The sequence below is a fragment of the Lissotriton helveticus genome, chromosome 11 (assembly GCF_964261635.1).
Source record: "Lissotriton helveticus chromosome 11, aLisHel1.1, whole genome shotgun sequence".
Taxonomy (NCBI): domain Eukaryota; kingdom Metazoa; phylum Chordata; class Amphibia; order Caudata; family Salamandridae; genus Lissotriton; species Lissotriton helveticus.
The window spans coordinates 1,046,905,264-1,046,920,349 of record NC_136072.1 but is presented as its reverse complement, the minus strand read 5'-3'; the positions used below and the strand labels follow the sequence as shown (position 1 = coordinate 1,046,920,349).

The window sequence follows — 15,086 nt, the reverse complement described above, 5'->3', positions numbered from 1 at the left end:
TGTTTTTTGGCTTGTATCTCAGCACCATGAAGTCTCTTAGGAACGTGTGCCCGTTTCAAATTCAATAAAGAACATATTTTGCACTTAAGGTGAAACAAACATGTTATACTTGATTTATGTGAAAACATGCAACCAATACTACTGACCAAACATACAAAAATTTGAAAATTTTTCGATTTTGTGTATGAAGACATATTTGGAATTAAGTATATATTTGTTAATCTGTTATACATGTTTGTTTGCAGGTCTGTTACCATAAAACAGAAAGAAGAGGTTGCTTTTTAAACGAGTGATATTATTAATTTTATTCAGGTTTTGCAAATACAAGGTGCAAATAAAGTTTTATTTTTCAATAGCTATGACTCAACTTCGTACATAAGTGTAACTATAACCATAAAGCGTAAGAAAACTTGAACAATACTTGGTCAAAAAATAAAAAGACAACGTTAATTCTTTATTTTTTCAATTATGCTTTTGGGTTTAGTTTTATTTATAATTATGATCATACTTCGGACTTGATCAAGTATATAATATTTGCTTCATACAAACGAACCTTTTATATTGCATATGGAAGTTCAATGTTTACAGAAGAGTAATGGACAAAGCTGCACTAGACAGACTTCTGTATCCAGTTTTAGCGTCCAAGAAATCCAAAACTCAATTGAAACTTGATAACATTTACCTGCAGTGAAGGCACAGGCTATGCGTGCGAGAAATCATATCAGGCAGATGAACACAACAACAGAAATTCGATTGTTCAAATCTCAAAGTTGAGCAATCTTGTATCAGATGTATACAGATTACTCAGTATTCCTTTTTCGCTATGGGATAGGTTTAAAAAAAAGTCTGGCTGTATTAAAAAAATGTTATTGGCAAAATTAAGAAGGCTAGGCAGTGTTCACTACACTTTTAGGATTCTATTACGGACTATTGTAAAGCAATTTATGCGAGGGAGAAGCAACATACAACTGTAGACTCTGAAGAATGTTACCAAGCTGCATTGCAACAGGTTGCATCTCCTAAATTTTAAATGTCGAGAAGAAAAAAATTCTAATCTGAACCAAGATTGGTCTAGGTGTTAAACTGCAAAACAAGAACGGTAAGAAAAAAGGAAAATCAGTGCAAAAGAAATGATGAGCACTCACTCTTAGGAATTCTCACCTGCTTTTTGGTGGTAAACAACTTAACATTCACTATTGTTGAACTTTAGTAAATCACTAACCTAGCATTTTGCTGCCTGTAGACTTTGAATAGATTTCTTGTGGAAAAAAACCTGAAAATCATATTACAAAGTGGAAGTGGAGGAGAGAGTGCATAGACTTGCACAAGTATGATCTATTTAGGTAGGTAAATAAAACAACACAACTTTAGATATTTAATTTCTGCCTTGTAGCTGGAGAAGAATGTGACATAGAAAAGTTTGGTCCAAGAGGTTTTGATTAGATAAAAGACGCATTACTATGCAGTGTGAAAGTGATGGTGGGTGTATTAATGGTACCCTTTTGTAACACATTTCTGCGATCTGTTTCTTAATTTCCATACTCCTTGATTCTTGAAGGGAACATTAGGGTGAAAATAGATTTCTCAAATGTATCAATGTTTTATTGAAAAAGGTTTTAGATATTGTTTCCAAAATACAAAGAGGAAGGCTATTTTTAGTTTTACTCCTGGTTTGGAGGTCTTGGGAAGACTCTTTCCTGCTTTAGAGTAAATCTAACCACAGAAATAACACTTGCTGCCATGGCTTCACCACAGTCTTCTTAAGAGACACTAGCAGTTAAAGGTTCACCATTCTGGCACAAAAGGAGGACAATAATCAGGGTTAGCTACACCAAAAACATTCACTTGACGATTTTGTTGTCAAAAATATTTTTACCTCAGCATTCTACCCACCTGTGGAATTTCGCCAAATGGGGCTTTATCAGACTTGTAAACTTAAGTCTTCCCAATACGTCTGCTCTCCATACACAGATAATTACGGAAAATACAAAAATCAACAAATGGATAACGATTACAAACCTTTATTGAGCTTTAAATTAGCATTGTCAACAGAAAATTGTACAATCCTCATTAATAATGTTCCACTCATACATAATGTTTTTCGAATAAAAAACATCATGCTTTCACACTTCTTGAAAAACAATTGATTAGAAAACAGTCATTTGTAGCAGTGTGCTCCCTTCTGAAAAATAGTTAATGAAAATATGTGTTGACTTAGTTTCAACCGCTATTTTAAAAAACTTAAGTAAATGAGTTCTTGTCCATAACATAATCGGTCACTTATAAAAGGCTGCTGCTTGCTAAGAGTTTGACTTTCCTTGTATGGAAGATAATTTAAAGCGATACTAAAGCAAAACTGGCTGATCGTCAATTTAAATAGAAAGAAAAGCATTAGAGCCTTCTACATTCTCACCATACTCACCACCACACCAAGCCCTGCACAAAAGAAGATATGTCAGTGCTACACTGGGGCTACACGTGTGAACGGACAGACTCAATAGTCAATTGGAATATTGTACTACACTCACTGATATTAAAAAATGTCTTGTGAAAATATGTTTATCTGTAATAATGCTACTTCTGGTTTCTGAATTAACTTTAGTCCAATAGTAGTGCAATTTCTCGCTAAATATATGATTATCTCATTAAATAATTGGCCTAGTTGACAAGCAAAACATCTGAAAACTTCATCCACTTTGTATTTTTACAAATTAGAAGATGGAAAGAGCATTACAACTTCGGATTTTGTAACAGTTACGATTTCTGTCATTGTGCAAATGTTAAAACAAAAAAAAGAATATAATGGGACCCAACACAGTTAGAAATGTAGCAACTAATGTAGGCAGAATGGGCCCAAAATACAATTTCCGTTGATGAACCAGTGAAAACAATAAGGAGCTAATTATGGGACTCTCATTTAGGTCAGTGATCTTGAAAACGTTATTGGTCAATACCAAAAACCCTTCGTCCCCCACCCCTCTGAGCAACATCAATGGAAGCAATCACAAAACTATTTAAGAGACGGATTTACACAACGGCCTGCACATTTATTTAACATGTGTTCTGCTTCAATGTACGACACTGCCAAAATATGTTGTTCTTTCAATACATTGCGAATATGCACTCATTGTCGGCCAGTAAACATAGAAGCAAGAATGAATCATCCAGAATTTGAAGCAGGGACAGCCTGTTCCCCTTATGGAGATCTCAAGTTGTTCCATGTAAGGAGGGGAACAGCTCTTCATTTTCTGGGACCTGAAGTCCAGCTTGTGTCATGGGAACGCAAACTACATGAAGAAAAAAAGCTTAGTCTTAAAGCCCAACATGCAAAACATGAGTGCTCTTCTCTTTTACGATTTAATTGAGAAACATGCCGATGACTCTTTTTACTAGTAAAGACAGAATGCTTTGATAATGCAGTCTTCCACAACCTTTTTGGGGGAAACATACCATTTGCTGTTCAAACTTCTAGCAACGCAAAGTCCATTCTTGAATATGTGCTCTCAAGTCATCAAAATATTGTGATTTAAGAACTACTAACTGTTGAGATTGCCATTTTTCAAAGACTTAATGGCATAGAAGATGGGGTTGTGGAGTGTTTATCCTGTTGGATAACAAAAGGGAAAAATCAGACAGCAGAAGCCACGACAATGTAATGAAAGCATCCTTAATCCTGTTCTTATTTCCATGGATTCGGTCGTAATTATTTTTGGTAAATCCGGTGCAAATGAAAATGACATACAGAGAGGGATTCAAAGTGGAAGAGTTTCCAGATGGTGCAGCAGTAGTGCCACCACATCCCCTCACTGTGGTGTCCCAAAATTAATCCAAGGCCAGCCCTAAATTAGGGCCATTCATCCAGGTCTGTACACCCTTTAGACTTATTGACTACTGCCAGCCGTGGTGGCAAACAATGCAGTTTTAGATGCTGGTGGCTATTAGTGAAGCAGTTCCCCTGTTTGCTACACACTTGACAAAGACCAAAATAAGTTTCACAATTACTGTTAAACAGTAAAACCTGACAGGAATAGTGACCCTGCCAGGCAAATGAAGGTTCTCATTTTGCTCTTAATAGAAATAAGCCCTGCCTCACTAATGAGTACTCTTTGGTGGTCACTTGGTCTTTGAGTGATGGGAAAAGAAGTACTGACATCAGAGAGATGGTAGTTCCTACAAGCCAAGTAGAAAACTTACCACTGGAAATATTAGCCAGGGACATGCCAATGTCAATACACAAGCTTTCTGGGACTGAAGTTTATAAGAATTTTTAGTTTGGCCCTCGTCTGCAATTCAGAAAATATGGATACTTGTTTTAAGGCTCAGAATTTCGGTTGCTTGCTTGAGGAAGTTTATTGCAAAAAGTACAAAACTTTGTGTTTGTTTTTTAAAAGACAACAAACAGAGTAACTCAAGTGGTGCAGCTCCTTTCATCTGAAAGGTAGCCTCTGTAGGAGCCCAGTCGGCATTGCAAGAGCAGATGAAAGCAAGCAACAACGCAAATGTTGCAGCAGCAGAGACTGCCTGAGGACAAAGACGGTGGCTGAGCAGTGCAGCCGATTTGCTTCCTGAAAGTGGAAACTGCAATGAGCTTCATAATGAGGCAAATGCGCACCATTGTCTGCTACACCCGAATACCGACTGCAGGAAAAGTGCATGACGCCAGGTGGACCAAACAACTGGACAAGCCTAAACTAGTCCTAGCAACATTACAAGGAAAAAGGTAAAATGTAAGCAGGTGGCAATTCTAATGGACTGTAATGAAGTCTGAATAAAGTAAAGTTTCCAAAGAAAGGGAAAGGGGTGCTTAACTTGCTTTAGCAATATTTAGCTAACGCTTTAAAAGAGTTATTACTGTAATTAAATCATTTTAATTTGAAAGAACTAATTACTTTAAATAGGAACCAGGCTGTCAGCGATATCATTCTGAAAATGAAGCATGGATATATTTCAGAAAGAAAAACTCTTCTGATTCTATTCAATGCCAGTATTGTGAAGAAGTCCAATAGACCAGAGAGGCAGCCTCAGTCAGACTACTCTGGTTTAAAGATCCTCAAAAGAAAAACAATATCTGCTGTTTATCATTTTGTTACAAAGCAAGACTCCACAGTAAAAAATGCAATAGAATTTGAAAGAAAGTGCAAACTGAATGGAAGACACACTTAGCTACAGATGATGAGACGCGCACATTCTTTAATATTTAAAGCCCTTTTCCAAATTTAACAAGATTACATATCTATCCATAATCCAACCGTATATAGATATACATACACATAAACCTTACACACACACACACGTAATTCTTTTAATAGATCAATACTGTTAATTATTCACATTTTTCTGATATGTTAACATTGGTACACTAACAATGTGTTACATTTTAATGAACATTTTCAAAGCTTCAATAATTAGAAGCATCCATGACTTGTAAAACTGGACCCATTTCTACCATCATTTACAAGTCATTCAGAGTATGTGGTCCCTGCTTAGGTAAACTGAAGCAAAAGCAGTTTTTTTTCAGAAACATTACCAAAATCATATCTTGCAACAAAAGAAAATAGTATATTTTTCAGAAGAGAGCAACATGCTGTGATAAAAATCAACAGTTCTTTTCGTAAATACATATCTTTTTTAAGGAGAAACATGCTCATTAGCTGCTGCATAGAACAATCAGAGCTTAATAAATTTTGGTTATTGAGATCTTCAGATTATCGCATTTTAGAAGGGGTTTCATGACCCGTGTCTTTCTGAACTTTTCTTCTTTCCCGCAGCAATCGACCTATGATACGAAGTGCTGTGGGCCAAATGGACATTCTTAGTAAGAAAGCTGTACGTGAACTGTTCAGCATGGTAATAATGCTAAATATGTTGGGATATAATATTTGACAGAATTTATGAACCCTAGACCATAAAATAATGTCAAAAATACAGGCAATGCAATTGTAAAAGTATTCATGCGCCTTTCCTCATACTCCAATAATTTTCTTTAGCAGATCTATTGTGATGCTTACAATCCAAGAGGAAAGGCTACAGTAGTTCTTTGGGGGTTCTCCAATTTAGTCAGGCATCCAGTCGTAGAAGCCAGTGTACCCAAAGACCCTTGAGATCCTCATGCATCAGACTCAATCTAACTGGCTTTATTAGAGGATGCCAAACTGAATTCAATTTATTCTCCACTTACAATAAAAACATTTCAAGCACCAAAATCTATTCTCCGTATATACTAATTAGATGCCAATTATTAGTTATAGATAAGATTGTTTGCACCGAGATGGTGATTTCGAAGAGGGCTTGTACACAGTCTTCAAGTGAGTAACACAAATGCTAGTACAATATTCTATCCCAACCAATTATTCACCTTAACTTGTGAGACCTTCCATCCTAATGTAGCAGTGCTCTAAGCTTAAACCATAAGTAAATATGGGCCTGTGTTGAATTATAAAGTAAGCACAACGTGCTCTTAGAATCTTAAGAATAACTTCGCAGAGGTGTTTGGAAATTTCATTCTGTAGACTACCTGTGCCAAGGTGGGCTTTCCTAGCTTACGTGCCCAGCCCAGTTAACTGAAAGACAACTAGGCACTATGCAGGATTAAAATAAAGTAAATTTTGTGGCAAGGTGGGACAAAAACAGGTAAAGAGTACTAGTCTGATTAAAGGAAAACAGCATGCTGGCATGAATATTAGCTCTAATAATACTATGGTCAGAATTCCAAGTGCCTCAAGACCAAGAGGATAGAGTAGAGGTGCACCCATGTATGCATTAGTCAATGGAACGTCATAGTGCTTTCCACTTGCAGGTAAGCTTAGGTTTGAAATGTAGAACACAATTCATATACACTGTGAAAGGAAATCATTTTAATGAATCCCATTTTGCTTTTCTAAAATATTAAGGCAAACTGTTATTAAAGAAATAATTGGCGATCCACTCCATATTTTACCGCCACATATGGGACTGATTCTTTTCTGAATATGGGCATATCTTGAGGCATTGTGAGAGGAACAAATGAATTTAGATTTTGAACAAATAACATTTACTCAAATAGGAGCAAAACAAATTACACAAATTAACATAGGAGAACAATGTAAAGACAAAATATTGAACAAGATGCATGGCAAGAGCTCATTGGGGACGCCAGATACCAGCTTCCGTCATGCTTCTCTTTAACAGAACATAATCCTGCATCAGTGGAGACACTGCAACTTAAACCTGCCTGTAAACAGATTGACTTTGAAAGCGTGTTATACTGTACATTTTCTTGCAAGGCTTTTCTTTTCCAAAACAGTATACACATTAACAATGTATTCTACAGTTTGAGGCCCTTTAATGCAAATTGATAGAGACTAGGTTTCCCCAACGATATGGAAAAATATGTTCTATCGATAGATATGCCACGCTTTACATTGTCTATTGAAATTAAAAGCTCTATCATACAATCCATGTGGTTCTAATAGTGATCCAATCCTCGTCTTTCTTAAAATACTTCAAATTCAAGTCACAAGCTGTGGGAAAACAGGTCCGCTTTGCTTTTTGGTCTTTTTTTCCTATGACTTAAACACATGCACAGCGCGTACAACATACTGCCTGCAGATGGGGCATTCACTCATTCGCTTTCCGCATTTGGTGCAGGTGACCATATGCCCACATTCCAGAAGGACGCAATCAATGACTGCATCCATGCAGATTCTGCACAGGTTATCATCACTGTTTGTCAGCTGCAGCTTTTCTCCATCTGAAGGAAAAAAAAAAAATGATAGAACACAATAAACCCCAGGAAAAACACCTTCTTCTTCCACCCACCATCCACCCAACAAGAACATGGTGAGCTTTAAATCCTTCATTTCCGGATCACTGCTTTCTGCATTCACTAGGCCTATTATATATAAACCTTTCAATGTTTATTGTTAAACATTCTGATGCTTCAGATATCCTCCGATACAAACATGTTAACTAAACCTACAAAGACATACTGTTGAACTTTACATCAGTATAGGACATAGATTTTTGTTCATGTAGGACTTCAACCATTTTACTAATCATCTAACAATTCAAATCCAATTTAAGTCCCCACAAGGCAGAGAACAATCAACATTGATAGGATTTGTGTACGTCTGATGTTCAATTTTGAACTCATTGGGACAGATTTACTATTCTGTATGGTCCCAGGTTCTGAATGGATGATTTTCACTTTAACAGCTCTGGTCACTGTATGAGGTTGTGCATGCTGTTTTGAAACACCCACCGGCGGTACTGGTCAGTTTTACCATTTTGAGTGTCATATGCACACACGAGGCATTAATGAGGAATAAAGGATAAGTTACTTACCTTTGATAAAACCTTATGTGGTAGAGATATGATCTAGCTGCAGATTCCTTACCTTAGAATTATCCCCAGGCACCAGGCTGGATCCAGAAAACTTTCTACAGCAGTATCTCTGCGCGTCGATAGGGGGCGTTAAGCGACTCCATAACAACGTTGTCTAAGAAGGGGGGCGTGGCTAGGCACGCAATGGTGGGGGACACACATGGGTAGAGCTCCGATCTGAGCTCCCCTTCCCTAGGCCAATACTCCGCAATATTTCTCCGCAGCCGGCTGTGAACGCAGGCGGAGCACTGTGGCAGCCGACTTTGGTGCCGATAGCCCAACCGCGGCCGCTCCGGCACCGTCCGAGAGTTCCCTGCCGCATCGCGCGCCGCCTGGCCGGCGGGCGTGACTACGCGAGGCAGAGGTCTTTGCCTTGACACTAGGCCTGGAGACGCGGCCTGCAAACGGTAACGCCGGAGACCTCCTGGACGCCCGCAGCGAAGCCTGGACAGATGCGCCAGCCCCCCCCCCCCCCGGGACTCTGCTGGGGGCTTAACTATACCGGTGCTGACGAACCCCGCGCCTCCAGTCGCGTGGAGCTCCAGTGAGGCCCGGGACGAGGGACCCTGCCGGACGCCCGGCAGGTACCACAACCAGAGGTGACGCGACCCCCCCACCCCCCCGAGGGGTGCGACAACGCTGCCGACTGGGCTGGGTCTTCATGACGGCGGAATTGACCCGCGACGACGCCCGAGTGGTGCCGGTGGCAGGGCGCACCCCTCGACGCGCACCTTACTGAGGCCTGGGGGTGTGACGCTCGGCCGATGTCCCCTGCCCTCTTGCCCACTCTGACGCTGTGGGGACACGCCTGGCCACTCCGGACACTTATTACCGCCTCCCAGAGCTGCCACACACTGCCTGGTTGTCAGGCAGGGACACGAGTGGCCGGAAACTTTGCCAGGGAGCTGGACCTGGAAGCGAGGCCTACACCGTATGGCACCGGAGGCCTCTTGAGAACTTGAGGCCGGGACGGGGCGCGCGCTTCCACACCTCGAGGGCCCAGGACACTACTGGGGCACACCAACACCCAGATACTCCAGACCTCCTGCAGACCGACGCCCGGGAGGTGCCTGGGGGGCGGGGTCCGGCCGGACGCCTACGGAGGGCGGCAGCTACAAGAGGTACGACCCCCTGAAAAACATGGCCCCACGCTGTTGGTCGGGACGGGGCTCCACACTGGGGGGAGTGGATCACAGCGCTAACCCTTCCGGCGACAACCAAGCGAAGAGAGCATTTAAACACCACGGCCTACCACTGGATCGGAATGCTGGGACGAACTGCTCTCGACTCCCCTCCACACCCCCCACCACCCTCGCACTTGCTGGAGGACCTCTGAGACCCGCGGGGCTGGGGACCCTACACCGGCAGCCACCTTTGCTGCGATTCCTGCAGTGGGGGGTGATCAGCAACTGCATACCACAACACGGAGCCACGCTGATGAGAACTGCCGCCTCCGCACCGGTTATGTGTATAAACTATCACCACGCCCAGAAGTTATCTCTAGCAGATAGGCACTCCTGGACGACAGCAGAAACCACCTGATACCTTGGGTCACAGTGGCCGCTGCTGCCTGACGCTGAGGTGAAACCACTGTGGCCACGACAAGAACATTGCCTGATCTAGTGACCCCCTGGGGCTACTACGCCCACTGGAGCCGCAAACTGCGACGCGCCCTGCTACTGAAGATACTCACGGACGCCACAGGCCCCTTCGCCCATGTCTGGAGGTGTGAAGACGCGCACTGGCACTGGAGGGGCTCCACTAAAAGGGAAGATACAGATAAGCTACCGAAACCGATGGACGCCGATCACGTGACGTCTAAGCTGGAAACTGTGCTCGCAGCCATGGAGCGGCTGGAAGAATCGCTCCAGCTGACCCGCACCTCTCTGGACACTAAAATAGACAGTGTTGCGATTGGCCTCACCCATCTGAGAGCTGACCATAAGAAACTGGCTGACCGCACTACGTCTCTGGAAGGAGCGATGGCAGATCTTGAGCCCCGAGTCAGTCAGACAGATAAACAGGTAAAAGACCTCCTGAATAGAGTTGAGTTTTTAGAAGACCAAGCTGAAGATGCGGAAGGACGGGCACGGAGAAACAACGTCAGAATTGTAGGGGTGCCGGAAAGATGGGAGGGGAAGGACCCTACACAACACGTGGAAAACTGGCTGAGGGCCCTGCTGCCGGAGGGCTCATTGTCGCCGCACTTCGTGGTGGAGCGTGCACACCGGGTGCCGACGAGGCCGTTCCCCACGGGTTCCAACCCTAGACCACTGCTTCCCCGGTTTCTGAATTACCGTGACTCAATCCTGCGTGAAACCAGAAAGCTCGGAGATGTCCGGATCGACAACGCCAAAATAATGTTTTTTCCCCGATTACACGATCCAAGTGCAACGCCAGAGACACTCCTTCCTTGCTGTAAAGCAGAGACTCCGCAGCGTGGGCCTCAAATACTCCCTCCTCTTCCCTGCCAAGCTGAGAGTGGTGGCACAGGACAAAACACACTTCTTCACCAGCCCTGAGGAAACCGAGGCTTGGCTGGACAACGGAGTAGACACGGCGCCCAGACGGGCACAAGGATCCGCCACAGTGACACGCACACACGGATCGCGGTGACGCCGCAGACACAAGTTGCCAATGGCCCACCAGTCACAAGGAGTGATGGACCACTTCCCATCCGTAGAACTAGTTCTTCTGGAGCAACAGGACGCTCTCCGCAGAGTCACGGAAAATAGCAGCTCCCCAACGTCAAACCGAGCCCAGGACGCCAGCCCCCGGACATTCCCAAGCGACGATGAAGCTATCTATGGACTACTGGACTCTCAGATGTCCATGGACCAACCGGACGTCACACCGCAGACAGTGGATCAATTTAAGAGACTTGTCGGATCTCAACGGATCTCGAATGCCTGGGCAGCAACATCTTGATCAAGACGCCAGCGCACATCTCTGCGAGACTGCGACCTCGCGGCGCTTGAAGCGGGGCCCCGCCCCACCAGGAGACAGCGGTGGCAAGACACAGTGAGTACCACCCTTGCAGCTCAAACACTGGCACAGCGCCGCACTACCGATGCCCCCTTGCTGCCCCGGTCTGTCGGGCCTTGACTATTGATACTCGGCCACGCCCATGTTCTACGGCCCTGCCTGACTTAATACATGGTGGCTCGCCTCGCTAGGACACATGAATAGCGAGCTAAGACACGATAGCCCAGTATGACTTCTGCTGAGCAAAGCCTACTTCATGAGGCCTGGGGAGGGACGTAGTCTCTTTAGATGACCATATTGTTATAACACTGTAACTGTGCCTAGTATATAACACCCCCTAGAATTGAAAGGTTACTTATCTCGATTGAGAGTTTGGACGGTGGCATGTTCGGCAACCGACCTTTTGGTATTCCTTATTGGTTTGGCCCTTTCTGGTCTGTTATGTTTTTTAACTTCAGCTCCTTCTATGCTTTTGAGGATTTTGTCCTGGTGTCAATAGGGATGTCTCTGAAGGTGGACTGTGGGGTTGTGTGGGGGGTCCGGGGGAGGGCTACTACGGTGGGGGGGGAAGAGTGTAGGGGTCACCTAATGTAACGAAATTACTGCGATAAAAATATGTACTTGGAATATCAGCACACGCCATCACGCAGGTATCAGATCTACTCCTACCTCAAGCGCCACCAGGTCCACATCGCACTCCTACAGGAGACACATTTGAACAAGGCGGAAGCACAAACACTACACCGCAGATGGGGCGGACAGCTCTACGCCACAGAATACTCCTCCTATGCCCGCGGGGCACTGTTGTGGGTGAGGCCTGGGACTCCTTTGACAGTAACACACTCCCACACTGACCCGGAGGGCAGATTTGTGATTGTCCATGGCCGGCTGGATGGGCAGCCCGTAGTTCTGGTTTCCTTGTACTCCCCCAACACAGACATGGGGAGCTTTTTCACACGACTATCAGCGCAGCTGGCACCCTGGCACGGCGTCACTTGGATACTGGGGGCGATTATAATTGCATTCTAGACGCGGCGCTAGACCGCTCCTCCCCACCTCAGGCCGGCACACCAGCACATGGAGCCATGAAAGCACTCACCAGCTGGGCAACTCAATGGGACCTACAAGAGGCTTGGCGCGCTCGCAATCCTACCTCTAAGGTGTATTCCTATTATTCAGGAGCACACACCCTACATGTACGGTTTGATAGATACATGATATCCACAGAACTTCTACCTCTTATCATAGACACACACTATATGGGTCGCACCCACTCCGAGCATTACCCACACGTCCTGGACATAGCATGGGAGCGCCCGCACCCGCCCATCCCTACTTGGCCGTTACAACCCGCCTTGCTCCTAGATGCCTCTTTCCGGGATTTCCTGCTTGCACGTACAGCGCAATACTTTGAGGTCAACTCCGGCACGGCGTCCTCCCCACAGATTGAGTGGGACGCCTTCAAAGTCGTGATCAGGGGACACTGCCTGGGCACACAGGGACACATGCAGAAGCGATTGGACAGGGACTTGAAAGAGGTAGAAGCTGACCTGCTCCAACGAGAACAGGAAGTGATAGGAGGTGCTGATGGACCACTACTTACGGCTCGCGCGGAGCATGCGCGGTTGCTGGAACGGCTGTCACATCAATTATGCAGCGCATGCATCAACTCAGTGACAAACCTGGGAAATTGCTGGTCTGGCTTGTTAAGCGGGAGGATCGCACAGCGCCGGTGTCTGCAATATGCACTGCTGAGGAAGGGGTGGTGTACGCACAGAGCAAAATACACATGGCTTTCACATGCCACTACCAAGCCTTGTATCGCTCCCAACTGCGAGTCCCCGCTGTGGCCATCACAGACTATCTCTCAGAAATACAGGTACCGCAATTGACCGCCGCACAGCAAGGAGACCTTGGGGCGCCCCTTACACCGGAGGAGCTGCGCACTGCCATTTTTGCTCTATCTAATGGCAAGTCCCCTGGCCCGGACGGGCTACCTGCCGAATTTTTCAAAGCCTGCTCTGATATCCTGATCCTCGAGTTACTAAAAATGTACACGGCTGCCGCCGAAGACTCCTCTCCCCCCCCCACGCCGAACGAAGCCAACCTCATCTCCATCCTAAAACCTGGCAGGGATGGCACACGTATGGGCTCCTACCGACCGCTGGCCCTGCTAAATACTGATTACAAAATACTTGCTTCCACCCTAGCTCAACGGCTGGCCCCCCTGGTCTCAACTCTCATTCACCATGACCAGAATGTTTTCGTACCCACACGCAGCACCTCTTATAACATCCGCAGACTGTTCAGAGTGCAGGAATAGGCCACCCACCAATGGCCGAGATCGGGTACCTCGTGCTGGACCTCGAAAAGGCATTTGACTCTGTGGAATGGCCCTACCTCAGGGCAATGCTAGAGAAATTTAGCCTGGGGGATGATTACATCAACATGGTTGGCTTGCTATATCAAAAACCCACTGTGCGTGTGGGTACGGGCAAGCTGCTCTCTGACGCAATCAGGGTGAGAAGAGGGACTAGGCAGGGCTGCCCCCTGTCACCGCTGCTCTTTTCCATGGCCATAGAGCCTCTTGCAGCGTTATTGAGAGCGCAGGGAGAGGAGTGGGGGATCCCGCTGGCGGACGGCGTGCATGTGGTCTCGTTATATGCAGATGACCTGCTTTTATACGTCAGAGACCTGACCCAGGTACCGCAATCCCTATCTGATATATTTCGGACCTTTGAAGCCGTGTCGCGACTAAAAGTCAACTGGGCTAAATCAGGAGCGTACTCCTTCAGTCCAGATACACAGGAATGTGACATCCGTATCAATGGTGGGAGACTCGCCTGGTACCCCACTACGTTTAAATATCTTGGGATCCACATTTACAGGACTCCATCTGACATACTGGAGGGGAACTTGATGCGAGCCATCTCCTCGCTGAACGCGCAGATGGCCTTCTGGAAGACCCTACCTCTGAACGTGCCTAGCCGTATAGCACTGTCGAAGATGATAGTCCTACCAAGGCTATTATACCATTATGCCAATATTCCAATATACGCCCCAACCCGAGTGTTTCATGAATTAGACACCTTGCTCCGGAACCTCATCTGGAACGCTGGGAGGCCCCGTGTGGCACTGACAAAACTTTATGGGCCCACTGAGGCTGGGGGCCTTGCGGTCCCCAACCTGGAACTTTATTATCTAGCAGCGCAGCTACAGTGGGTGTCGGGCTGGCTGGCTGGGAAGAACTTAGGCGATACTGCCACGTATGCCGCCGGTTGGACCCACACGCAAATCTGCACATTGTTTCAACCCCTGACCAAGGTCCCCTGCCCGTTGCAGCTACACGTGGCGGTGGCTCGCAGGTGCTTCCTGCGTAGCCTGAAACTGACTCGAGAGGTAAAACCCTACGCCCCGGCGCTCACCCTACTAGGCACCCCCAGAGGGCGGAGTGGTAACAGCGGCTGTGCTGGAGAGATGGGCGGAAGCCGGAGTGGAAACGCTGAGAGATCTCTATGTGGATGGAGCCCTGCTCCCTTTTGAGGAGCTGGTTAGAGACACAGGCCTACCGGCCGGACAATATCTCCTCCACGCATCAATATTACGAACATTTGCGGACCCCTGGGGAGACATTTCCGAGGAGCTGCAAATACACCATTTCGTGCAATACCTCCATGTCATGAGCAATGGCTCCCACGTAATCCATTGGCTAGCACAAGCCCTCCTGATGCATACACAAC

General features: G+C 45.7%; 1 protein-coding gene across 8 annotated transcripts in view; it reads right to left on the bottom strand.

Annotated features, from left to right (window-relative positions):
* Positions 1 to 2,005: 2,005 nt before the first annotated feature.
* Positions 2,006 to 15,086, bottom strand: part of RNF34 (ring finger protein 34) — a 310,787-nt gene continuing 297,706 nt past the window's right edge. For all 8 annotated transcript variants that reach the window (XM_078667516.1, XM_078667520.1, XM_078667514.1 and 5 more), the window contains one exon: positions 2,006 to 7,729. In XM_078667516.1, coding sequence (XP_078523642.1) covers positions 7,542 to 7,729 — 188 coding nt within the window. In that variant the 3' untranslated portion in view covers positions 2,006 to 7,541. The remainder of the gene's footprint in view (positions 7,730 to 15,086) is intronic.